This window comes from Pempheris klunzingeri, chromosome 5 (assembly GCF_042242105.1).
Source record: "Pempheris klunzingeri isolate RE-2024b chromosome 5, fPemKlu1.hap1, whole genome shotgun sequence".
Classification (NCBI taxonomy): Eukaryota; Metazoa; Chordata; class Actinopteri; order Acropomatiformes; family Pempheridae; genus Pempheris; species Pempheris klunzingeri.
Window position 1 is genome coordinate 3,660,731 of NC_092016.1, and position 26,227 is coordinate 3,686,957.

The following is a 26,227-nucleotide window of genomic DNA, read 5'->3' on the forward strand; positions in this document are numbered from 1 at the left end:
TAATGTGTTTCATCTTGTTTAAGGTGTTACGAGACAGCGATACACCAATAAAAACCTAGTTTACAGTGGTGCATGCACCGTATACATCACAGAAGAGTAAGGACCACTTAAGATAAATTCCAAACTTATCAGGAGAGTAAGATGGTACCGTTGTAAACCTCTCACTATGTGCATGAGCTTATGATTTAATTCAAATACATTCATGTATCTAAACTACTCTTAATATGTGCTTGTATATTGTGCCTTAGGTTTTACTGCAAATAAAACATTTCTTTTTCATTAGTTTCCTGGATTACAACCTGCCTACATTTATCAAACCAGACACTGTCGCTGTCAGGTAACACCATATCTCCCAATTCCATACAACAAACTGCATCTAAGGAGGTTTGGAGTGTGTACTTTTTAAATCTCACAGCTGTAAAAAAAATATACAATAAATAAATAAATAATCATTATTCATCAATCATTATTGTTTTATATTAAATCTATTGCTTTAACCTTGTGAAGCTCACTTAGCAGTACCTTCCAATGTTGTATTTTCATTATGTTTTGTATGTAAAAACAGCAAAAACTGTGCCATAATGTCAACAGTTAACATGTAGCAGAGAATTGGGAGACAAATTACATTTACTTTAAAATAAAATCCCAAACAGTGAATCAGAGTCTAGAGATTCAATGTAATTTCAAGCAGTTAGGTTTGTTTCCTGTAAAGAGCTCAGAAATAAGAGATAGAAACACCTACAATATGTTCCCTATGTTGTCACTTTACCACCTCGCAGAAGTATCAGTACGTCTCTGAACGCTACGTGACACCAGAGGTCCTGCGGTTGGCTGTGAGCGCAACTCTCCCCGCTGACCTCTCGCCTACATAGTTTGGAGGCTGATCCCGTTTGGCTGCTGCTAAGCTAAGCTGGGGTGGAAGCTATGTGACCGTCAGAAGGAGAGAAAGCGGGGAGGAGGGGGGCGGTAGGGTGATGGAAAGAAAAACAGACTAGAGAATAAAGGGAGAGGCAGACAGAGAGAGGTATGGAAAGGTGGAAGGGTGAGGGAGATGTTGCAACCAGGGCTTGTGATGAGGAAGGGAGGATCAGTGATAACAGCTGGAGACAAAAGTGTTGTGAGGTCAGTGTCTGTGGGCATAAACTCTCTCTCTCTCTCTCTCTCTTACCCCCTCCCCCTCCCCCCACACCCCTACACACACACACACACACACACACACCAGGAATGAGGTGCCCACCTAGGCCACTGGTTGGTTTGATCTCAGGAGACTGGCGTGAACACGATGGGAAGAGTCGGTGGGAAGTGCAGCCTTTGGAGGACTGGGTGGGAGAGGTCTCAGAGAGGACCTGAGTGGGGCCACGGAGACCAGGGGTTAAGACTGACACGGCTGCTACTGTAAATCAGGGACCTGATGTCTCTCATTCACTTAAACACAACCATCACACACCAACATTTTAACATTGAAGAAGAACAAAGAAAAATGCCCAACAGCCCAACTGAAGAGAGACTAGAACTACTGCGTGGACAAATCAAAAGCCTCTACCGTTATCACTCCTGAAACAACAACACTACAGTCTAGTACCTCCATGGAGCCCGTCTTGCGGTTGCGGATCATGGGGGACCGTCGCTGGATGTTGATTGGCTCAGAGACAGGAAGCGCCTGGTCTGGCTGGTCCTGGGAGAGGTCCTCCAGACTGCCCTGATTGGGCTTCTTGTCTTGATTCTGATCGGTTTGGGGAACACGAGAAGATCATTATTGATGTTTCAGATAATTCTTGTCCATGGAGCCACGTGCAAAGGCGTGGAGGCATGGAGCTATATTTATCTTCACATATCGCCTCTATAATTCTACTCTATTATTCAATACAAGGATTTGTTATCATACCACCTTTTTTCAATGATAATCCTCACTAATATGCAAAAAGTACACAAGGTCTTCAAAATGTCATGTAAACACTCGTGTTTACAAGAGAAACACGTGCTTCAAGTGTCACGTTTCTGTATTGTTAGAGAGTTGAACATGTGTCTTCACACAGACGGACAGACAGACGCCACCACAACATAATGGCCTGCATACCAGTGTGGCAGAACAAAAAGCTTTTATTACAGTACTTATGCACATAACAAATGCTTGATACTGACAAACAAAGGACGAGGAGCATTAACATGTACATGACTATTCAAATTATTTTCCTGCAGACAGAGTTGGAAGTTATGTTTTCACATAATGTCTTTATTTGTTGATATATATTCTGGTTGAAATAGCTAACATCGACCGTTGCATGTCGCTAACAAGGGGTGAGTGTTCACTGACACACAAGGAACCCTTCAGTTAAATATTGTTAGTGACATGAAATGATCAAAATAAGTTATTTTCAACCAAAGTTATAATGAAATCTAATATTGGCCACTGCAGATTTAATGTATTTCCACATAATGTAGCTTCCAAAGTGTAGCTCACAAGTAAAAGGCACATAACCTCTAAATGTAATGATGTAGTGTCAGACAATTAAAAGTTAATCAAACTGAGAAGCCTTGAAGAGCTCATTTCTTTTTAAGATATAACCACACACACAGTACAATTCAGTGATGGAGAGACATGACTGACGGCATCATTCGTCTCATTCCAGATACACTTCTGCCTTTTTACAAATCTTCTGGTGTAAAAAGAAAAAGGTTGTTAACAAAGAAACTGACTGACTGGCTGCATCAAAGTGGTACAGTATGGATATCACTTCTCAAAAACATCTACTGGATGGGATATTCTGTTGACTATATCTAGATTTGCCATCTAAACAAACTGCCCCATGTGAGAATCCCAACTGAGGAACACAATAACTGTACAACCCTGAACGCACAGCAAACACACACGCTCACACACCTCTGAGGACGCTGGGCGGAAGCCGAAGCCAAGAGGTACATTCTCCTCATCTTCACACCCTTTGACTCCTGGACTGAAGTGAAGCTCAACATGGAAACGTTCCTCCGAGGAGGGGTCCTGATATAAAAGACATAAAGAAATCTATACATGAAACTGCAGCACCGAGGCTGACAGAATATAAATGAGAAAGACGCTGCTGCTGCTGCTGCTGCTGCTCAGTTGTTCGGCTCTCTGCAGGCTCACCTTGTTGTTGTCTTCATACAGCATAATGACTATCTGTGTCATGTAGTTGAGTTCAGTCACAGCGCTCAGGTAGTCCATCGCCTGTTTCCACTGCTGGTCCTTCTCCTCCTGATATACGTATAAAAACAAGGATGCAAACACACACAAGAACAAGCATATGGTAAACACATGCCAGTGACGCTTCAGGTATACATACATGATCAAATACACCTGATAATATACGCCTGCAGTTAATGAGAAAATAACATCCATAACCTTGTATAATATATAATAACGCACTATAGATGATAATAACTGGCAATGTAGCCATTTCATATGATTTTAACAAGCTCATATATACCATGATATGGCATATTTGTGTATATACACGAGACAAGACTAAACACTATGGAGGGTACGTTTTGGAGGACTGCCAACAAAGGCACTTCTCCTGTTGGGCTGCACACAAACTCAAATAATCACATTAATATAAATAATTGATAAAGAAAATGAGTCCTGAGTGGCTCCTCCTGTTCGTAGAAAGTAAACAACATACGTAAGTTTCTAAATCCTATGTGGACGTTTACCCGTTTTCAGCCAGTGCAACATTAAAATAAACTTCCAGATCTACTCTAATTGTGGGAACTTGGAAAGAAAACACAACTGTCAGATGATAAAGTGAGTGCGTACATCCAGCAGTCCTCCGTAGCGGAAGATGCTGAGCAGGGAGTGAACGTGGCTCTCGCTGGTGAAGTAGAGGCGTGTGCGGACGTGTCGGCCAGGAGACATCACGCCACGAGAATACCTGAACACCAGAGGGCAGGAAATGACACGAAGCTTATCAGTCAACTCCTCTCCGGTAACCTCCTCAAACATACACACACACTGTATATATACACGTGGCCTATGTACATGTCAACATGCTTGTGTGCGCTACACGACTCACAGGGGGTGCAGCTTGTTAACGGCCTCGTCCTCGTGTGTCCTCTGCAGGTCCAGCTGGATTTTCTTCATCAGAGGAACGCAGTAGGCCTGAGCGATGTCCAGTTTCTCCGCTTTGGTGATGCCATACTCCTGATATGGATGATATGAATGAGAAGAAAATAATTAGAACACTTTCATCCACTTCTTTTTAATCTGTTTTTTCATGGTCATGAAGAGATGGTAGAAAGCAGGGAAACACAGATGAGTCACATTTATGTGTGGAGGCCTTTTCTGTGACTTTACATTACACAGTAACACTTCTACAATTGATTTGCTTTTATTTCCCTTTTAACTGAGACAGTTTAGACTTCCACGCTTTTTTTATTGCATATTTTATAATTGTGTATTTTGATTTTCACCGCTGAGCCACACTAACCTTTGCAAGGTAATCTTGCCAGAGGAATCAATAAAGCTTAATTCTATGCTCAAAGGGAAAATGGTCGGTTTCACAACAATCATTTAATGCAATAAAGAAGTGAAAATATGAGCAAAATGCCAATGTGACCCATTTGTTAACACTCCTGAGATTCCCTGTTAAAACCAGATGATTTAACTCCTTCATGAATCTGGAAAACAACTCTGACAGTAAATCTAATATCATGCCATCTTCCACAACTATGAAACGTGCTCCAGAGCTAAATGACAGCGTTCTCCGTTAACCTGTGGAATGACGATGTCAGCCAGGGCGCGGGACAGTCTGAACAGCTCCAGCGTGTCCTCCAGTCCGAGCGAGGCATTGTGCTGCGAGTCGTATTTGATGCAGTCGTAGATGTCTGGGATCTTGCTGATGTCGTAGCGGCCGCTCTTCATGCGAAAGTCTCTCTCCAGTTTGGACCAGCGCTGCAGCATCAGCTCCAGAGTCTCACTGTGGTAAAGCTGCAGGTCTGGAGAGAAGCACAACAGGTAACTGTCTCGGAAATCATACTTGACATTTCAACCTTTTCTGCTTCCGTCTGGTTCATGAAGACAAAAGACTACTGACCAAACCAAATATCTCAACATTTTGATGCTTCTTTTTCTCCAAATACAGTTAAATTTGTATACAGGCACGGCTGGTTCACACTACCTGCAGACTTGGGGTCCTCCAGTCTCTTGCGGATCTGTGAGTTGAGACTCTGGATGAGGGCGTACACTTTGTCACAGGTTTTGACTGGGTCCTGTATGATCTTCATCGAGTTCACCAGCGACGGGCTGCTAGTGGGTGCCAACTGGGACACACGGGAAACAGATGAGGACAAAACAAGATGTTGGAGGACGTCATCTTGGGCTTTCGGAAACACTGACTGACATTTATTAATTAAAGCCCTGGTGGACATTATGGAGGTTCCTGATACACTAAAATGATCATGTGATGAAGCTGCTAGAGATTAGAGGGAAAAATAAGAGCTTAAGTAGAAGATGGAGAGAATTTATGATGCTGTTTACTCATTTATTAAAGAATACAACATTTACTGTCCATGACATTTTATTGCACGCATTAGTCCACACGTCTGTTTTATCCTATAGGCAGTAAGTCACAATAGGAGGCAGACTGATTATATTTTCATAATTCTTTAGAGAAGTTCACACTTGAGAAGGACAATCTAACTGTTTAAACTGAGAACACAGAAGCTGTCTTGATGCTCTGTTCACACATACCTTCTGATAGTCCTCTGGTGTAAACTCCTGGCCCTTCTGCATGATTTCATGCAGCCTGGCCTTCACCTTCTGTTGGCAGTCGGTCAGAGAGTCACTGTCGCTGTCCAGCAGTCCGTTCATGTTGGCACTCTTCACCATCTGAACCAGGATCGGAGTCAGCTCCCCTTCTAGAGCCAGAAGACCCTGCAGAGGAACCAGCTTGACTGAAATCATTGTGTGAAAGCAATAGTTGATCTGGGTTCAGCTGCAGTCAAGCTGAATCAAGGTTCTCCCTCATTTTCCCTCAGAAAACTTATGGTTTTGGAAAGTATGGAACCTTTCAAGCAATGTTAAGTCTTTTATTGCATATCTGCAGTTTCTCTTTGAGGTTTTCACACAGACACAGAATTTGAAATTCTTTTTGTTGCATTTTGTTCAACTTCTCAAGTTACAGTTTAGCTATGGGAGCAGAGTTACCTTCGCGAAAGCAGCGGCTGTCATCTGCACCCTGCCTTCGTCAGAGGCGTAGATCTTCAGGTCGTGGCGGTAAGTGCTGTGTAGGCGCAGGAGGCCACAGCCCGGGAAGCCGGCATAATCACCTGGAAGATTGTACAGAGTGGGACATCATGGTTAACGGGGCTGATTACAGCACTGAGACTCAGTCAAGACACGGCTGAGTCATGGAGGTAGTTGAAAGAAAAGAGAAAAAAAAAACAAAAAACAGTGTTGATTGTGTCCAAAAGTACCAAGGATTTCCATTAAAAACAGACACACAGGCGGTACAGCACCTGTGCAGGCGCAACATCACTTTCAGTTCAAATGCATTGTCCTTAAAATGCTTTGTAAGCTTTTGACGTGGCTCATTTCACTTAAATGTGAACTTCAATGATGTGGTTTAAGCTAAGAATAAAATGAAGTGAAAGTGAAGTGAACAGATGTTGAGTAAACCCCAAAAATTACTGAAGACGGCTCCCCTGGAGACGAGATCAAGTACTGTGGATTACCTACTTGAAGAGAGACACAAGTCTTATCATGCTAAATATACTTAAATTAATGTAGCTGTGGGAAGTGGATGCACAACAGCTCTACAGATCAAATCACACTGATGATTCATGCATTTTTTTAGTGTACAGCCAAATAGCCTGATGTTATACTACTGACTACCTTGCATTATCATGCCTCATTTGACAAGGAAGTTCTGGGACCCAATGGGGACTTGTTCCCCTGTTCTAAGCTGTAATCCAGGCTAAAGTAGACTGGCTTTAAACAAACAACGTCCTTTATTGAAGTAAAATGCAGTAGGATTAGTGTGAGATGATCCGCGTTAGCGTACAGCACCACACTGCAGTCATTTTAGCTGCCTGTGCATGTATAACAAAGTGACCAAAACAACATTTGCTGCGGTGGATCACCTCGGGAACACATCCATGACGGCACAAACAATCCACAGCAATCTCAATGTAGGACACGCCGGACTAGTCGCCAGGTGAAATGAAACAAAATCATGTTGAGATGAGAGGAGAGATCAGAGCATGTTAGTGGACGGAGCGACAAACGCGCAGAATGAGAGAGAAGTGGAAGAGCGGTGATAACCAGGAAACCCTTCTCTTACCAAAGTCAATAGGGGACTCACAGCCAAGGGACCGGCGGTTACCGGCTAGTAGTTTACACAGCGCAACAACAGGTAAGAAGAGAAGAGCAGAGTTAATAGACAAAAACTTGGTGGAGAAAGAAGTATGAAAACAGTGGCTGGGGTGAGAAAATTTGTCTTCTTTTCATAAAAAAGAAGCGACAAAAAGGGGCCGGACTGCGTCTAACTGTTGCATCTACTTTCAGTTGTGCTTCGGGATGTTTTTCTGTGCAGTTTTCGCATGCACTACAAAACAAAGCATTAAGAAAGAAAGCCTGAAAAGAGGGTATGAATGACACCGAGGTACTGCTCAGTTAAAAGCTATGCAAAGTGATTGAGAGGGTTTTATGGAACAGGTTTGTCCACTTTCTCATTGTACTTCACTCTGGTTAAGGTTACAGGTGCTGTGTGCAGATTAAAGAAATAGCTTTGCTGAATTTATGCACTTTGAACAAGATCACTGCTGAGGCTGCTCAGCTGTTCTCGCCTCCACTTAGCACAGAGTGTGGACAACACGTAGCAACCGCTAGATGGCAGCGCAAGCAGTACTTTCCACCTGGGGATAGTTACCCCTTTAAATATCTTTTACCAAATGCAAATCTTGGAAATAAATACTGTAAGGAAATAGTTCGGGCTAGCATTCTGCTCATGTCCTTTAGTTCCCTACATAAAGATACAGAAAACTCCATTACATACGTCGCTTTGACTACAAACAGCAGCAATCAATGTTGAAGCCAATGCCACAGTGATGGACAGTACAATCTTAACTCAAGGTCCACTTACTCATTTCCTGTGCTGCTCTTGATCGTACGACAGCAGATGGGAGTTTTCTCAGTTGTCATGACACTGTTCTAACTTTATTCTGAGCACTGTTGGGACCTTAAGTTAGGATTGTTTTGCAGACTGATGCTGAGCTCAAACATAGAAGCGTGTATTGATGCAGCTCCTCTGATGGCCTCTCGTTTTTCCAAATGCAAAGTCAATTTATTCCCACTACAAATTAAGTGACAACAATTGTTCCATTTAGAGGAAATTAAGCCTTAAATAAGCACATCTTCTAGTGGAGGAGGCCCAGTTGAGGTGGCTGAAATGTTTTGATGTCAGATTTTCTAGTCCAAGACCTGCTTCAGCGTCCCTTCTGTGTCACATTATAGATGCTCGTGTCCACTCAAAATCCACCATGGGGGCACGAAATAAATGAATTACAGGAGGTAATAACTCTACCATGCATGTGACAGCTGTATTGACTAAAGTGAAAACTAATCTTGATATTTTGACCTGATACGGAACCTTTGTTGATGTATTAGTCTATTATATCATTGTGTAAGATCATCTATTAAAGCAGATAACGAGCGGTACATATAAAACAGACCCGGTGGCTGCTGGTAGCCTGAAAATCTGGCTCGTCAACTCCAAAGTAACTTTGACATTCAACCGTCTTTGACACGCTGCACGTCAGGTGTGCAAAAGTTGGAGAAGTGCTCTGACTGACTGAAAAGGACTGGAAATGAACACTCATTAGCAACAGTACATGTGGGAGACCTATTAAAAAGAAATTAGCCTTGATAAAGTTTTTGCATTTATAGATGCTTGTGTGTGTTTTGGATTACAAGCGTGTGTGTGTGTGTGTGTCTGTAGGTGTGTGTTCTTCCTAGTGAGCATCTGTACACAAAACTCCCAGTGATTCCTACTTCATTGAATTGTGAGAGGTGAAGTTCACACAATCTGATCCATTAATTTGAAGAAACTATAAATATTTTACATGAAAAGAATATAAGTGTTTCAGAACATGCTTTTTCATTGAATGGTTGGTTTTAAGATGTTTTTCCACACCAGCCCAGCTGTACGTTTAGAGACAAAAAAAAAGAAAGAAACACCATGGAAGAACCTAATTAGCATCAGAGCCAAAGTGGACGGACTCCTTGTTAGTACTGCGCTATAAGCTACAGTGAGTGTGAGTCCAGTAGGTACCTTGACCTCCAGGGTACATGCAGCGAAAGGCCCTGCCCAGCTCCTCAGCCTGAACCCGGCCTGCAGGCGTCAGCTCCCCGCCCCACTTCAACACAAGCAGCAGAGACGGACCGTCCTTCTTGGAGTCTGGAAAAAGACAGAGCATTACAAGTCATTTCATTTATTTTAAATTTGTCTCCAAACTTTCTTTTAGAACAAACTTGGATGTTGCCTGAATCCAATTTAAAATCTACAAACTAAATGTCTGCTTGTTAGTGGCTGATTAGCGGGGACAGATGAACCTTCTTAGAGACCTTCTTTAATCCCTCAGTTTCCTTCTATCTACTAATTTGATGAATTACTAATAAATTCATCAATATGCAACATGTAAGTACAGCATCAGCTTAAAACTAGGGACTCTTTTAAAACATAAATCAAGAGCCTTTCTTGATCCCCAGAGGAAAAATCTTTATTCATCAGTATGCTGATGAATAATAAAGCAAAAGAACTAAATAAATAAAGTATCCAAAATAAAAATAATAAAAGAAAGTGGTGTGATTAGTAACAGCAAAGTCAGGATGGTAATAACAGCGTACAGCAGAATAATCTATAATATGATTAATAATAATAATAATAATATATTGAGAATGGCACTAATCCCCATACTTGTGAGCTAAATAAATAACCCAGTGTTATTAATCTAAGTCACACAGGATTCCTGCTTAGTTCAGCTTCCCAATTTACCACTTTTCATTATCCTGTTAATGTTTTGTTCTTGATAAAACTCCACAGACAAATCAATAGTTTGATCTCCTCTTATTATCTCATCTCTTCACTGTGTGTACTACCATAGTCATAGTTTTTTTTGCCACGCAAAGACCTTTAACACACTCACACACGCAGTCATGCACTGACGGCGACCTGCCAACTGAACCTGATCACTCACACACCGAAGCACGGCCAAGGACACGCCGACATGTGGAGCGGAGGAGTCGGGGATCGAGCTGCGACCCGCTCTCCCTGTGAGCCACGGCCGCCCCACGGCTTTTTTAGGGATTAGTGTCAACAATTCATACGTGACCCCGTGCAAACATGCGCGCTAACAGCTCAAAAACAGCTACCGTAGATATAAACACCGATTCTGTGTGTGTGTGTGTGTTTGTGTTTGCACCTTCTTCTTCGCTGGAGGCTTTAGGTTGGCCGTTACGCAGGTATGTAAGCTGGACTTTCCGGTTGATGCCTGAGAAATGACCGTACCTGCAGACACAGAACACACACACACACACAAAGCGGACACATTTTGATATGCACACAAACAGACAGACACACAGTAAACACACACACACACACACACAGAAAGAATTTATCCCATCTTCAGCTATTTTGTGTGATTATTCAACAGCACACGTCTGACTTCTGTTTCATATCCATTCCAACAACAACTGAAAGAGAGGACATAGCAAGGTGACTTCTTTTCACATCGGACACACTGAACATACACACAGTATTAGCAAACGGTTTAATGATAATTCAGTCACTCAGCAGGAACTTTGGATCAGCTTAAGACCGGCAGCTCTAACGGACCTCGGAGTTTAATGTCACTGTGGAATTACATACGTGTGAGGGCACAAGAACAGAAGAGACAAGGAGAAAGTGTAAATGTGCTTTTAAAATGGTGCAAGGTGAAAAATCAATGCCGGATTTAATCCTGTTGTTGCTCCTAAAAGTCACACGCAAACATATTAGGAGACGCCTCCGCTTTCCCAGCAGGCTGTGCTGCAGTAAGAATTTGGCACATCCTGCGGACTAATGACCACAGAGTGTTCTCTAATGAGACGGGCAGCTGAGTTGGACGACTAAAAAAAAAAAAGCCACATGGTGATGGACCCTGAACCAGGATAACAAAGTCTGGCAGGAAGCCAGAGAATTTGAACTGCTGTCAAACTTCACATATCATCACGCAGCCCTTTGGACGAGTGACTCTTGCTGTTTGTTTGCCTCTACTGGAGAGTGGAGTGGGCGGAGATCAGTGAGCTACAACAGAAACTACACACCTGGTTATTCGACCTCAGTGATGTCCTCTGATAATCTTTACTCGGCGAAGCATGGCGACTTATTTTGTCTGATTTTAGAGCTCATACAGACGACACACTATAGTTTAGGGCTGGCTCAGGCCTTGGACCAGCCCCTAGTTATCCTGCTAAAGGCTTAGACCGCCAGGGGACTTCCCATGACGCACCGGGGTCCTCTCTCCTCCTCTTCCTCTCCATCTCTATGCTCCATGTCTCTTTAATCTCTGTTACTAACTTGGTATCTTCCCCGGAGCCTTTTAGTGCTTTTCTCATCTCTCAGGTTCCTGTGGATCCTGGTCATGGTTCTCCTGCTGCGGTTCTCTGACTTCATGAATCACTGCTGCGGATCGTCAGCCGCCGGCACTTTTTACTAATATTAGTCGTGTTATTATTATTCATATATTAACTATTGCCACGTTATTCTCTATTACCATATTGCCCATTATTAGTCATATTCCTATTATCACTAATGTAGTTACTATTATTATGGTTGTTTGCTGTGCATCGCTCTCATTCTCTTAATTAAGGGGTTTGGTCTTGACCTGCTCTTTATGGAAAGAGATAACATTAGTTATGAAGTGCCGCTACATGAATAAAGACTGATTGATGATAGCCACAAGTGCACACACTCATCTATTATTAGTCAGGGGGTCATTTGACGTTACTTCTTCCATCAGTTGGACATGGCTGTTGGTATTTTATTAAACTTCATGAATCATTCATTCAGGAGATGTGTGCTGACAGATCATGTAGCAGCTATAATCAATACTCTTATATTAGCAAAATATCATATTTGTACTCGATGTCACTCACAATGACAGATTCACACAGAATTATCACCAGACTGTTGTTTTCCTCAGCTCAACAGAACATTTCACCCTCTCGTTGTTTTGGTTTTATAGCCTGCAGCTTTATGGTTTTGGTTCTCTGTCACATCAGTGCTGTTCTCAGCAAACTTACTGTTCACCGCCCGCCCGCATCAAACAGCAGACTGACAAAGTTTACAACAAGCCGATGAGCTTATTGGAGCATTTTGGAGGTTGGACACGGGTGGAGAGCTAAAAAGAGGGGGTGTATATTGGACCTGCATTCATAAGGTGGACAGAAAAATGACTCCACGTGAACGCTAACGTCGCTCTGTATCTACCAGATGTGCAAATAAGAAACCATTTGCTGAAAAGGTTCTCCATGTAAAATTTAAACCGTGAAAAGTATTGCAATTTTAAACGTGTTTTTAACTTGTGTCTATATGTTCTGAAGCCTTCGACCGCTTTGCCACTAATACAAGAGTGCGATGTGCAGGACTTTACAACACAAGCTTTTAAAGCTTATTTGAGCCAAACATCACTTTCACTGAGGGTGATTACTCTTAAATTTAGTCGTAGTTTCGATGGACTGTGAAGCAAACACCTCTTTTCCTTTTTTATTTTACTGTTTCACTCTAGAAACTGATTGAGCCCTGAATGTGACATGAGCTGCATGCATCATATTCTAACCACCTGCAGTCCTTTTAAAAATGTTCACTTTTTCACAGCCTACATTTAATCCCCTAATTGGCTGCTGCGTCAAACTGTGCGCCACCCTAAAAAGCTACTGGTTGCATGGCAACAAGAGCCACCTCTACTATCATCAACGGTGGTGATGTTTGCTCAAGTCAGCAATGGAGGTGGATGAAGAACCGGACAGCAAGACAACTGTGACCAGAGGGAGTGAGCACCGTAAAGTAAGAGAAGCTATAATAAGGAATTCATAACCACTGTAAGAAGGAGGAGAACTACATATTATGTACATCTCTCTTATTATCTGGTACTGAGGAAGATTTCTGGCATCTTAATATTCAATAATTTAATTATTGTTTTGGATTTTTATTTGTGCATCTTCCCTGTGCAGCACTCAGTCAGGACTCCTCTTTGTCTTGGACTTGTAGATTATAGATTATTGTGTTTGCGCACCAGCAGATCAATAAAGTGAGTGCGTATGCTGATGAAAGGCAGGAGGAGAGAAGACATTAGGAGATTTAGAGTCCACTTGATTTGTGGTGAGAACGGCATGCACACAAAGTAGCACAGCACACTGATGTACACACAGAGAGACACAGTGAAATCATCAAGGGCATTTGACTGTGTATATATCCAGAGTTAATGGCTACAAATGAATAGATGTTAATGAAATTGATACACTCAGTGTACAAAACATTAGGAATACCTTCCGAGAGTTTATTCATACTCATAATTTTGCACAAGCCGTGTCTAAACTACCTTCTTAACCCTGTTTACACACCTGTGCTCACCTTGGTTGGTCAGATAGGGAAAAGGTGTTCCTAATATTGTGTACACAGAATAAGTAGACTAAAGAAAAGGAGGGTGGTAAAACCTCATCCTTTAAAGTGAGAAGGGAGAGGGTGCGTACTGAGTGTCATTCAAGCTGGATTCCCTTTTGGAGAGAGAGGAAGGGGGGGATGGGTGGGCGGGAGAAAAAGAGGCCGAGGAGGGAAGAAAAGATAAAGCAAAGAGTTAGAGACACGAGAGGGAGGGAGTGAATCAAGGTAAACATGTGTCTGTTTGTGAGTAGGAGAAGAAATGACTGAACCCTGGTGGAGAGTTGGAAGATGAAGCTAGTGAGCCGTGAATGGCAGATGAGAGTGGATGACTGCTGATGAGCGATGACGGCAGGAAACAGGAAGGTGACGACTGGTGTGCGTTTGTTTGTGTGTGTGTCTTCGACGCGAGACGCCACTCACATCTCCAGGACGGTCTTGAGTTGCTCCAGTTTGGATTTCTTCTCCTCGATCTCACAGTCGTTGTGCTGGCCCAGTTCGACCAGCAGCATGCGGGCGATATCCAGCACTTCCTGGAAACACAGGGGCAGTTATTTTTAATTTGACCCTTATCTTTAATTCTACTTGGCAGACTGAACACACACGTACACACATAGCGGCAACAGGATGAACACAGTGTGTGTGAGTGGATTCAGGCACAAAGTAGAAATATTTAGACCCATGATGTTTTGTAATCCATGATAATAATTATGGAAAATATATACTGTATCCTTGAAACCCTTCATTACCCTTAGTGTGGGAAAAAGAAGGGTGCAGAGATTAAAATCAGTCTTGCTCACCTGTAGCTGTTTTGGCTTCTTTAGCTTTAGCTTCCCTGACTTGTAGCCTCCGTACTTCTCAAACAACTCAAAGAATCTGTGCAAGACAAACAGAATTAAGAAATGCAGGATTAAGAAATGCAGTTGCGTCAGATGAGGGTAATATCTTTGAAGTCAAACGTGTCTGACATGTTTGACTCTTCTCTAAAATTAAGCAAAGAGGGAGAGCCAGGGGCGGGTGTTTAAACTTGAATTTAATATTGTTACCACCTGCACTTTTCTGTAAAATACACGACTACTTCGGACATTTGGGGAGGAAACAGAGAGAGAAAGGACATTATGTGTTCTGTCCTTTAGTTTTGAACAGTTCAGTCAGTGCTGTTTTGTTAAGGGAGTAAGTTTGTTCTCACATATCTTCCACCTTAATCTTCTTATCCAGTATTTTGCTGTTAGGTGACGTAACACACATACAATGTTTTATCTTATTAAAACAGTTTCACAACCAAATGTTTGACAGATATGCTGACAGAAACAGGGAGAGACATTTTCATGCTGAACCCAGGTGACCTACAGAGGATGCCGGACCTCCATCTTCATTTTTTGCTTTGGCGTGCGATCTCCATGGCGGATGATGGCAATAACACAGCGCAGCTCCATCCTGAATGAGGGACAGGAGGACAAAATCAAAATGTGGCAGTGACGCTATTATTTCACCATCACACCCCTGCAAACGACCACGAACACTTCATCCAACCGACTGATGAGAGTTCAGACTTTGTGAGGACTGAGTGTTAATGTGTGAGGGTCCTGTGACTCCCACTGGTGTCCATTTAAAAATAGCATGTTTTTAGCTGTACAACAGGACACTTGTCAGACAGAGAAAGCACAGGATACTTATTTATTCAAATTAGTATTATTATTATCTAGTAAATATATCATGGTGAAACGGAAATTTTAAACGTGAACAGTATTTATTTTACACTGAATTTTGATTTTGGCTGCAACATTTATTTCAAAAACTACTTTCAAATAATGTTTCCTTATTTAATTATTCTTTTAAATCCATAAACCTTTAAGGATTTTGGTTTTATCTTTTATTTTACTTGACTGAAGATAAAATATGTTCACAAATATGTAAAGTGGAGTATAATGTCATGTCATGTGCACAGAAGTCAACTGGTCAGCATTTTTTCCAAGAGCCTTGAAAGCCATATAGCTGCAATTCTGTTTTTCAGGACATACATTGTTCCTGAGGTTGTCGGGACGATGGGGATGTCTTCAGCCTCCATGGGGATGGACCAGGGGATGTGGAACTGGGGGGCTAACTCCCTCATCACCATGTTCCTGGTGAGGCACAGAGAAGTAATAAGAAAAGTCAATATCAAACAGGTAAAGGATGCTGCAGCTGAGACAATACAAACTCCAGTATTTCAAAATAAAATTTGCCTTAACTTCCTGTTTGCACAGTGCTCTGTGCTGTTCTATGCCACAAAGAAACTCATGAAGAGCTCCTGCGAGGTGTTCGTACACCACTGTACGCTACCTGAGCATCACAGCTTGATGAATTATGTTCTCGCTCGTGTCCATTACTGGAGAGAAGACGCATTTCCTGAGTCGTTCTATTTGTGAAATTTATGAGTCCTAAAGCTTCGGTTACTTGCGTGGAAGGACAAGTGATAAATCAGAAACACACTAAGATGTTAAGATGACAACGGGATCCTCCAAGCTGCCTCGAGCTTTGGATAAATCACAACACAACAGCTTCAAGGCAACGTGCTACAGAGGTCAGGTGTTATAAAAAAAGAAGAGGGACACAGTCAAACTAAATATTCCAGGCCATGGAAGACATGATCATCACAAATTAGAGCCTTATTCTGACATTTACATGTTTCCTCAATGTTTTGGTTTAATTCTTGAGACACTTTTAAGACGACTGTCGGCTGATTTTGTAATTTTCTTAATAGTGATGTTAAAATTCAGGTCTGCGTCCAAGATTACGCCCAGATTTCCTCAAAGTTAGCGATTGGAGGTGAGCACTGACTTTTAATTGTTGCTCTGAAGACAACGGTCCCACGTGCCAAATTTTCCCCCAGTTAAACAAACGTAGCGTGCGAGCTGAGGTCACCTACCCCAGGACTTTGGCACAGTCGTCGTAGTACTTCATGGAGTTTTTGACGAAGCTGAAGCCGTTGACGTCACAGACGAAGGAGTGACCGTTGGCTCTGAGCAGGTCGAACCCACACACTGTTTGCTAGAAATCACACACACACACAAAAACAAATGTACACACTCCTCTGAGATGTCTTTATCAGGAGCGTAATATAGCGTGTTTTTTAACAGCAGCGGATTAAAACAGTTGGGCAGTGATATTTGTAACTACAACTTACTGTGTTTATGAGGCTTATAATGCTTATACTGAGACTAAATACTAAAAGTAGTTGTTAAGAAACACCATGAATGTTAAAAACAGCCTTTGGGAATACTGTGCAATACACTAATTCTGAATATTAAGAGCTGCACCAACAATAAAAAGAATTTATGAATTATTGATGGTCTGAGCCTCGTGCTGTAATCGTCTTTGTTTGTTTGTTGGGAGTCCAGCGTGAGTCATCCATAACGATTTATGGGTGTTAATGGGGTCAGCACCAGGGATCCTCCCTATTTGTGTAATGTTTGCTGATTACAGCACTGTCTAATGTCGATCAGAACAGCGTGATACGAATAAATCTTATGGTAACAGGCTTCAGCAAGAAAAAATGCTTCTGGCAGCTCCCATTCACACACAAGTATATTTGTGTAAGACAACAATGGATTTATTTTGGATGTAAAACAATTAAATATCTACAGTTTGTCCACATTTTGGGGCTCCACAACAGTCTGTGTTTACAGTAATTGGTTTAAAGATACTTTCTCGCCACTCTGAAATGGATTTAATGAGCTGATAGCACAAGGTCTTACCATCTCATGCAAGTAAACAAGCTGATGCAATGATCCTGTTCTCTACAAATAGATTACTGCACACAAAAAGGTACCCAGTGGAATTTTCTTTTTCTTTTTTTACCACTAATGGCTTGGACGACAATAAAAAAAGGACAAGAGAAGGGATAGAAGGACCACAAACTCATTAATAATACAGTTTTCAAAAATAACTGCAGGTTTCCTGAGTTTTCTTTATTTTCCTGTTGCACTGAATCCTCTACGTGAGGACTGGAGCTTACCTTGAAAGCCAGGCAGACCTTGCGGGCCACTAGCTTCTCCATGGCTGTCAGCATGACCGGGTAGCGGATCTCCTTACCCTCACTGTCCCTCTCAACCTTTCCATCCAGGGCAGGAGATTTACGGGCCTCAGCATGGGCGTAGTCAGGACCCACTGTGTAAACCTGAGAAGTCCAGACACACCACATCACAAACACACACACAGAAACACAGAAAGTCTCTTAGCGGGATAAAGGAATCATTAATATCTGCTCTAACTCGACACCTGTATGATTCAGCGTGAGCTCAAGCTACAAAACACCTCCATCGATGGCTAAGTGAACTTGTGAAGTACCTTCACATCAGTACCATCTGTGGGCATGAACTCCTCGTAGATGTAGGATCCAGTCTTTCGTACACTGCTCTCCGGGGAGTACACACTGCTACGACTCCCTATCTACAGCAAAGAGGCAGAGGGGGAGGGAGAGACAAAGACGGGAAATTATGTCCATTTGGAACCAAACCTATAAATAAAAATCTTATTTCACCTTTTCCTTTTGCTCCATCTATTTGTTTTCCTAATAACTCTTCCTGTCACTGATGTTCCACTGCACTGTTCAAATATCCCGAATAAAAGCTAAGAGGTTTAAACCCTCCAGGAGTCAGTGTGACCTATTTAAGTTACATTACATTGACATTGTCATTAAATAACACAATATTAACTAAATGTGATGTCTTTACCAAAAGTGATCCAACTAAGATCCATGTACATGCAGGGACAGTGACTCTTTATGAAGCTCAGCATAGTGCAGAAAAATCTCTCTGAATTTTACCCTATTTATGAGTTTTTACATCTGGCATCTGTGGCGACATTCCTCAGCTTGCATACAGGTGCTGATGCTGTTTATGTCAACCAGCAATGATTGGTTTGCCAGAGCTGAAGGCATCCATGGCGATAAAGTAGGCTACGATAACTCAGAGTGGCCTACGGCAGAAAAACCTAACAAGCGTCCAAGAAAAGCTTCTGATGCTCCAGATGTAAAAAAAAAAAAAAGAAACTTGGCGTTCAGAGGAAGGATTACAGTCAAAGGAAAAACATGCATGACCACTGGTGCAGTTTTTCTTTGCAGGCATGTGTCATAAACACGTGTTGATAACTACCCCCACTGCTGGTAGGGGAGACAAAAGTGGTGTGACCTTAAAACTTCCTGCTTCTTCGGTGGTAGAATATGCGGATCAGAGCATATTACTGATGCCTGAATCTGTTTTCCTGTGTTATTTGGAAGGCAGCTACCTTTCTGAAGAGTCTCTGGCTGCCCCCTCCAGCAGATGTCGGGTAATAGATGTAGACGTTGTGGTCCTCAGCACACACAGGTTTCTCCACGAAGGGTTTAGGAAACACCTCCCCGTTCACCTCAACATGGTCCTCCCCCTCCACCAGGTTACACTCTGCACAGGGTTAGACTTCAGTTTTTAGTTTTATGAGGAAATATTTAAGAGGCATACTAAAAAAACAAACATTGAATGAATGCATCATAAAATCAAATCCCTCTGCTGATCTGGGATTGAACCATTGACCCTTTGGTTATTAGCTGTAAAAATGGAGGAAACCCATTAAATATTTATTTATATTTTTTAATCCTTTATTTAACCAGGACATCTAACAAGATACTTTTACCAACTTCGAACAGGCCACTGGCCAAAACGTCAGCAAAAACTGAATAAGAAATAAACAGCATGCTGCTCACTTTAAATATTTACTATAACAATTTCATATTTATAGGAGCACGAAACAGAAAAACAGCAGTAGATAAACAATCTTTGTTACATTTGAGAACCTTCAACCTGGTGTCTAGTTTTTGTATTGGACACTGAAAAATAATTATTGCATCATAAAGTCCCTTTTGCTTCTATTATATTATTTCTATTGCATCTATAACATTTTTACAGAATGCACGAGGACTTCTGAAGGTTAGAAAATGAATAAATAAATAGAAATACAGAGCCGGACAGGAGGGTCATATTCAGAGAAAAGTATATAAGATATCGATTCATTTTGGAAGGTTCCCACCCTGAACATGGTTTGCAAAGTTAAATTATTGTTTCACATCTACACCACATGTGCAGGTGGTGAGGATGTGACGGGATGGTGACTGGAGTGTTGACGCAGCCCATCAGGCGAATACAGACCAAGTTCACCACAACAAAACATAAATAAATAAACAAACTGTGTCAACCCCCAGTTTTCAAATGATATCCCAGTTTTTTCCTCGTAAATTTGTGATTTTATTTGTGTTTTTTTTGTTGTTGGAAGTTTATGACTTGCTTATTTAAAACAAAACTTTCACTCACCTTCAGGATTGTCGGGGTCTCGGTTTAACACAGCGTAACGAGGCAGGTCAATGCCCTCTTCCTGCAGGATCCGGTACACTTCCCTCCTGACGAGGAATAAAACACAGTTTAAATTACCTCTAAAACACAGATAACCGGTGACTCTATGTGTGCGGCTTTTGATGGTATGTGAAAATAGCAATTACGGCATTTTCATTCCCATCACATCATCACTCCACTGATTAGAAATGGGAAATAAAATTGCAGGTGCAAACAAGTTGGTTGCATAAAAGAATGCAGCTGCTGCAAATTGGTGTGACGGTGAATCTGAATGAAGTTGTGTGATTTGCACGACGAAAGTGGCGGCAACAGATGCAAGTACTTCAAAAATATTCCCATCTCTCCCGCTAATCGCTGCAAGAATGAGGTTAAGAGTTTAACTGTGTGTGTGTGTGTGTGTGTGTGTGTGTGTGTTCAAACTGTACCTGTCCTGTATGAAATACTGCATGTTGAGGTCGTTGATGAGCAGTGGATTCCTGAGCTTGGCGTACTCCACAGCTTTGTCCAGAGGGAAACCTGAAAAATGTCACACAAACAAAAACCAAATCAGCCCATCGAAGCATTTTCACCAATCCAAGCGTAACGAGCACTGACGAACACCTGAAGTAAAAATCACCTGAATGAAGATTGACACTCGTGACTGAGCCTTTAGTGTATTTAGTTCAGTACATTTTGTTTTAATGGTTCATGTAGGAGATCACAAAAGAGTTGAGGTGGGAGTGGGAGCTGATCAGTTTCCATCCCATCAGTTTTTAGAGCAAATCAAAAGACCAAAGTTGAGTTCTGTGTAGGCAAATAGAAGTTGGGGTGCTATGGATCATAAAATCTGGATTTGTGTTTGGAATCTAAGTTACTTTTGCTTCAGCGATCCTTAAATTACTTTTAAGTTCTTCCACTCCTCGGCGCTACTTTTCTGTTTTCTTCTTTGCTTTTTGCAGCGCGACCACCAACCAATTACGTCTCAGCGTTGAAACACAGAAGGAATCTGCAGCTCTGCATCCACAGTTAGGGAATTATAACTTATATTATAATAACAGTAACAGTAAAACTGTATCCAACACTCTGATGGTTAAACTGTGAAATTAATCTGTGGAACTACGGGAGGCATCTGTACAGATCCCAGATCCTCTTGGCTGGCTTGGTCTCAACTGAGCGATGTCTTTAATTTGTTGTTGCTGTTTGGTGTTTAGTCACTGTAATGGATCTTAATGAGTTTTGACAGGTTTTTAAAATCAGACTTTAGTGTGAGCTCGAGCAGGCAGCTGCCTCTTTGACTCGTTTCCATTTCTGGTCTCAATAACTGCGTTTTGTTTGAGATATTATGAGCAGCAGCTGCGACTGGCAGGACGGGGATGAGACATAAGGAGTTACATCTGAAGAAACTTCAGATTGAAAAAGTCCCGACACACCTGAACATGGCACGAGTGCGCTGGAGGAGCAGTTTGAATAAAGATGAAATCAATGTCTGGAACTGATGGAATATCTATTAATTCACAGCCTTTTTGCTTTGGTTGACCTTCATTAGTGCAGTAAAGCTTTAATAAAAACAATAAATACAACAATTAGTAATCATTAAAATATATTCCACTATATTACCAACACAAGTAATAACTGGCACATATATTATTTGTCACATGAATGTTGTTGCTCTGCATGGGAGGACGTCTGTATGTTTATATATCTATATGTACAATATAACAATATCTAATATCTATATCGACCATAATCTATAATATCTACAGTGCTTAACAAATGTATCAGACCAGCTGTCATAAAAAGGAGAAAACACAAATATTTTAGAAATCTGTCAAAAACTTGTTTCAAATTAAACATTGTATTATTATTTATTAGGCAAATAACAAACTGGAACAACTAAATAGTCCTTATTCACATATTGTAACCTAAAATCTTAATATTTAGTTTGACCTCTTTTGGCCCTGATTGTTTTCACTGACTTTTTCGACCGTCTCTTTTGTTATTGAGCTCCAAATAGTTCCCAGCTGTTCCCACAGACTTGCTTTGGATTAAATTTGTGTGTGATCTATTTTTTAATTCAATAAATCCCAGATTCAAGTCTGGACTTTGACTTGTCCAGATTCCTTTTACATAATTTCAGATACATCATTTTGATTAAAGAGCTGCACATACTGGTGGGTTAACCATTACAGAAACTAAAAAAATATTTTGGTAATCAACAATACTGTTAATTTAGGGCAGGGGAGGGAAACACCTGACACTGGGTGGTGGTCTAATACATTTGTTAAGCACTGTATATCTCTAGTGTTTGAGCTCTTAATGTGTCGCAGCATGTTTTCATGTGTCAGATAGAAGACAAACACATGGAGAGGCCTTCTGAGGCCCGCTGAGGAATACAATGACTTACAAGCCTTAAATAGACGTTTCCCATCTCACAGTCCGCTTTGTTTCCCATAAACTGGAACTGGTTGTTACCAGACAGTCTGACACAACCCTGGCAAACTATTGATTTACACAAATGTTTATGCTGCCAGTGAGTGGATTTACTTTATCTCAACTGAGGAGAGAGTCAAGATAAATCTTCTTCTTTTCTTTTCCCCTCAGTGGAAAACATTAAGGTGTTCTGTTATTTATGGGCTAAATGTTCACAGCTGATGTAAATGTTACCTTTGGAGTGGAAGGAGATGAGGCAGTCGCAGAGGGGCCATTTCTCCACAGGTTCCTCCAGGATCACCTCCTCGGGAAAGATGACCACGTTGATGTAGTCAAACTTACAGAGACGCTCCAGGATCTGAGTCATGGGCTTGGACTTGGACTTCTTCATCATGGCACATATGCCGACCACAATCTGTCGCTCCGGCGGCTGGTGGAGAGGACGGGAAAATTGGTAGCTTCAAAAGAATGATAGTGTGATGGACAGAATATTTAACAGCCCTTTTCCTCTGTAAAGGATTTGCATGAAAAATATACCAACCAGTTCCTGAGGCGCCATGTGACCTGTGGTTCCCTCTGTGGCCCCTAAACTACAACCATGGCACGAACCAGCACACTTCCTGTGATATGCTAACTGTAGGCACCCGCTAATGTTGCTAAAGACTTTTAGTTTAGCTGTGTATTGATTATTTTTAAATATCATATCATCAATTCAGTGACTAAAACCTGAAAATGCCACAACTACTTAGAATAAACAGGAAAAAGTTATTGCTTTATCAGTCGGCTGAAACTTGAATCAATCAATCTTTATTTAGATAGCGCCAATTCATCACGGCGCTTTCCATAAAGAGCAGGTCTAGACCAAACTCTTTCATCTAGAGAGAGACCCAACGATTCAGGGATTCAAAATTAAGGATTCAAGAATCCCATCAGATATTATTTTAGGCAACAGTGGCAGGAAGAACTCCCCTTTAACGGGAAGAAACCTCGAACAGACCCAGGATCAGAGGTGGGCGGCTTTCTGTCAGGGTCCGTGATGGGTGGAGGTTGGACAGAGAGAGAGAGAGACTTACTGGCATACATTAGAGTGTATTTAATGCCTGAGATGACATTACTGCACTGTTTCTGTGTACATTCTTACATTAATGAGTAAGAAAGTCTGTGCTGTTGAGGCAGCAGCTGAACTATGAACTGAACAGCTACCTGTTGCCTCGTTCTCTAGAGAGACAGAGAGAGAGAGACAGAGAGAGGGAGAGAGAGAGAGAGAAGCAGGCAGCTAACACAGCACTCCCATAAAGTCCTTTTATAGCTACAGGACTAAACAACAGACCAGGGGCCTGAAGGTTGTTTATCTGCTGCATTGTTCCCACGCCAGCATTTGTATATTTCCGTCTCTATTTTTTTTCCACCGTCTGCATCCAAATAAAACTGCCCTCTTTAAAAGGCCTGTCAGTTTCTTACTGCCAAAGTTTTAGCTTCCTGTTCCACAAATAAATCCTCTTTTTCCCCCCATCAGTGACATTAATAAGTCATTATTAGACGCTCTACTCGCTCTACTTTAAGTGTAAGTCTTCTACCTAAAACGTTCCACTCCAGCTGTGTGTACACCTGAATTAACGCCCGTCACTTACCGACTCAAATTCATCATCATCCTCCATGTCCTCCTCTCGGAACATCTCGTTCTTCATGCCTGCCTCCGTTTGGCCCATGTCCTGCTCGTCATCTTCACAGCCAACCACAAATCGAGGAGCGTCTCTTTGGCCCCGCCCCTGTCCTTCCCCTGGTCCTGGTCCTGGTCCTGGTCCTGGCCCTGATCCTGATCCTGATCCTGGACGGTCGCAGGGCTCGGACATCACAAACTCCAGTGTAACATGGCTGCTTGCGGTGGCTCCTCAGGCAGCTAAGCAGGAAGAAACCCAGTGAACCGTGTGTCACACCTAAAAGCCTGGTGAGACACTGAAGCGTCTAGTTGGCGTTTCTGAGCTGGCTGATAAAAGCTACGTGCGTCTGAGCGTATGTGCACGCACTGTGCCGAGGTAGAGGAAGAGTGGGTGGATGTCCTTAGAGGTAGAACGGAGGGAGGGGACTCCACGTGTGTTGAGGTAGACAGTTAAGATCCTGGCTGTAAAACTCCCTGTCAGGACAGAGGAGGCCTGGCTCTGAGAGATAACATGTCCCAGTCTGGAGACGTTTCTCTACACAGTGAACTCCACAATCAGCATCTGCACACTGTTTTCCATGCCCTAGGGACAAAAAGGGAGGGAGAAACTGGTTGAGCAAAGAAATCAAAACGAGTCCTTAAGGTGGAAACTGACAGCTTTAGGCAAAATTTGCACAGACACACAGGAGTTGCAGCTTTGAAAGCTAACTAGAATAAATGTAGTGCACCTGAATAACCGCAGCGCTGGCTGTCGCAGTGTTGCTACATCCACCGTTTGTGAAAGAAACATGAGGGCTGCGACATCAGCCACATAATAGAAGAAAGAATGTATTGATTCCTGAGGAAACTGGTTTATTTCAACACACAGTCACGAAAAATGTTACTTCACATTTGAATTAAGCCGTTGGCTAGAAAGAATTTCTGTTATGTTGACTATTTAAATATTTATGAGTGATAGCGGCTTACACAGTTATTAAATATATATAGGATATGATATTAGACAGACATGTGACTATATATTATAAAAGATATGATCAAAATACACATCCGTTTTAAACATGCAAGTACAGCACAGCATTATTATTCCCCTGTTTTGAGGGTGGAAAATCCTCAAAACCAAAACTTTTCATGTGAAATTCACAGCTTCTTTTCTTAAACTAACTTCTCAGGAACACACAAAAGAGCATGGATGCATGGATGTACGTTAAGACCTGGATACCGGACCCAACGGTGACATTTTATAGCTTTCCGGTAACTACCAGGGGTTTGCTGCCCTCCCATCATGCCTCTGGTCCAGCTCATACACAGCAGTGACATCATTCACAAAACGTTTTGGAAATATTTTACAAAGATTAAACCTCCACGGCCTAAAAATATATATAAACACAAAGAGCAGCGACTGACCATATTTACAGCTGGAGGTGTTTTGTCAACAGTTTGACAGACGTCTGTTTTGAAATAGACAGCTGGAAGCACGGCTGAGTGGCGGCGCCATATCCAGGTATTGTAATCCCTCCATGGCAATAAGACACTTAGGAGTTAACCTAACTTACAGCGCAGTGCAAGAGAAGAACAGCTCACATGACATGATCACATGTAGCAGGAAAAGCCAATCTAATCTAAAAATATTGTTGATATTTTTTTCTCTTTTGAGCTGAAAATCGCTCACTAACACACATTGGATCCGTTTCTTACTGAAAACAGCACCGTCTCCTCCATGTGAGCCTGCTGCCGACTTGGCACATCTCATTTTATAAAAACTGTTTGTTGTTTCCACGACAACGTGGCCTGAAGAGGAGCCAGACCGTGTCCTGTGTGTACATTGAGGAGAGGATCACGTTACTCTGGTTTGCATTTCACTTTTCAGACGGCGTCACTTGTGAAGCGGAGCCCTAAAGGCCCTAATGTTGCTTTTAAGCATTATTATTAAATCATGACTGCAGATTTTTCACTTCACTTTTCACTCTAATGCTTCATGTTTAACACGAGTTCCTTTTAAATGTGCTATTCATATTTTTTCCCCCATGTGTCTGCCGTTCTTTCTGTTCAGTTTATGATTGTTGCTCGCCGGCCGGCTTCACAACACACTGATGCAACACCGGAGCTGCTTCTGCAATTGC

General features: G+C 41.9%; 1 protein-coding gene across 6 annotated transcripts in view; it reads right to left on the minus strand.

Annotated features, from left to right (window-relative positions):
* The window catches only part of ppip5k1b (diphosphoinositol pentakisphosphate kinase 1b), a 41,191-nt gene extending 16,834 nt beyond the window's left edge, over nucleotides 1-24,357 (minus strand). For 2 of the 6 annotated variants that reach the window (XM_070831331.1, XM_070831336.1), the window contains exons 1-25: nucleotides 24,079-24,357; nucleotides 22,682-22,877; nucleotides 20,464-20,554; nucleotides 20,000-20,085; nucleotides 18,942-19,096; nucleotides 18,003-18,104; nucleotides 17,671-17,832; nucleotides 16,582-16,703; nucleotides 15,695-15,796; nucleotides 15,024-15,110; nucleotides 14,474-14,549; nucleotides 14,097-14,206; nucleotides 10,456-10,541; nucleotides 9,306-9,431; nucleotides 7,317-7,361; nucleotides 6,182-6,303; nucleotides 5,726-5,908; nucleotides 5,154-5,295; nucleotides 4,748-4,971; nucleotides 4,050-4,177; nucleotides 3,794-3,908; nucleotides 3,125-3,232; nucleotides 2,882-2,998; nucleotides 1,583-1,723; nucleotides 1,238-1,346 (exon numbers count right to left, since the gene is read on the minus strand). In XM_070831331.1, the coding sequence (XP_070687432.1) occupies nucleotides 1,238-1,346; nucleotides 1,583-1,723; nucleotides 2,882-2,998; nucleotides 3,125-3,232; nucleotides 3,794-3,908; nucleotides 4,050-4,177; nucleotides 4,748-4,971; nucleotides 5,154-5,295; nucleotides 5,726-5,908; nucleotides 6,182-6,303; nucleotides 7,317-7,361; nucleotides 9,306-9,431; nucleotides 10,456-10,541; nucleotides 14,097-14,206; nucleotides 14,474-14,549; nucleotides 15,024-15,110; nucleotides 15,695-15,796; nucleotides 16,582-16,703; nucleotides 17,671-17,832; nucleotides 18,003-18,104; nucleotides 18,942-19,096; nucleotides 20,000-20,085; nucleotides 20,464-20,554; nucleotides 22,682-22,877; nucleotides 24,079-24,300 (3,157 nt within the window). In that variant the 5' untranslated portion in view covers nucleotides 24,301-24,357. The remainder of the gene's footprint in view (nucleotides 1-1,237; nucleotides 1,347-1,582; nucleotides 1,724-2,881; nucleotides 2,999-3,124; nucleotides 3,233-3,793; nucleotides 3,909-4,049; nucleotides 4,178-4,747; nucleotides 4,972-5,153; nucleotides 5,296-5,725; nucleotides 5,909-6,181; nucleotides 6,304-7,316; nucleotides 7,362-9,305; nucleotides 9,432-10,455; nucleotides 10,542-14,096; nucleotides 14,207-14,473; nucleotides 14,550-15,023; nucleotides 15,111-15,694; nucleotides 15,797-16,581; nucleotides 16,704-17,670; nucleotides 17,833-18,002; nucleotides 18,105-18,941; nucleotides 19,097-19,999; nucleotides 20,086-20,463; nucleotides 20,555-22,681; nucleotides 22,878-24,078) is intronic. The other 4 variants (XM_070831333.1, XM_070831334.1, XM_070831332.1 and 1 more) reach the window with 4 other exon arrangements.
* Nucleotides 24,358-26,227: the final 1,870 nt, after the last annotated feature.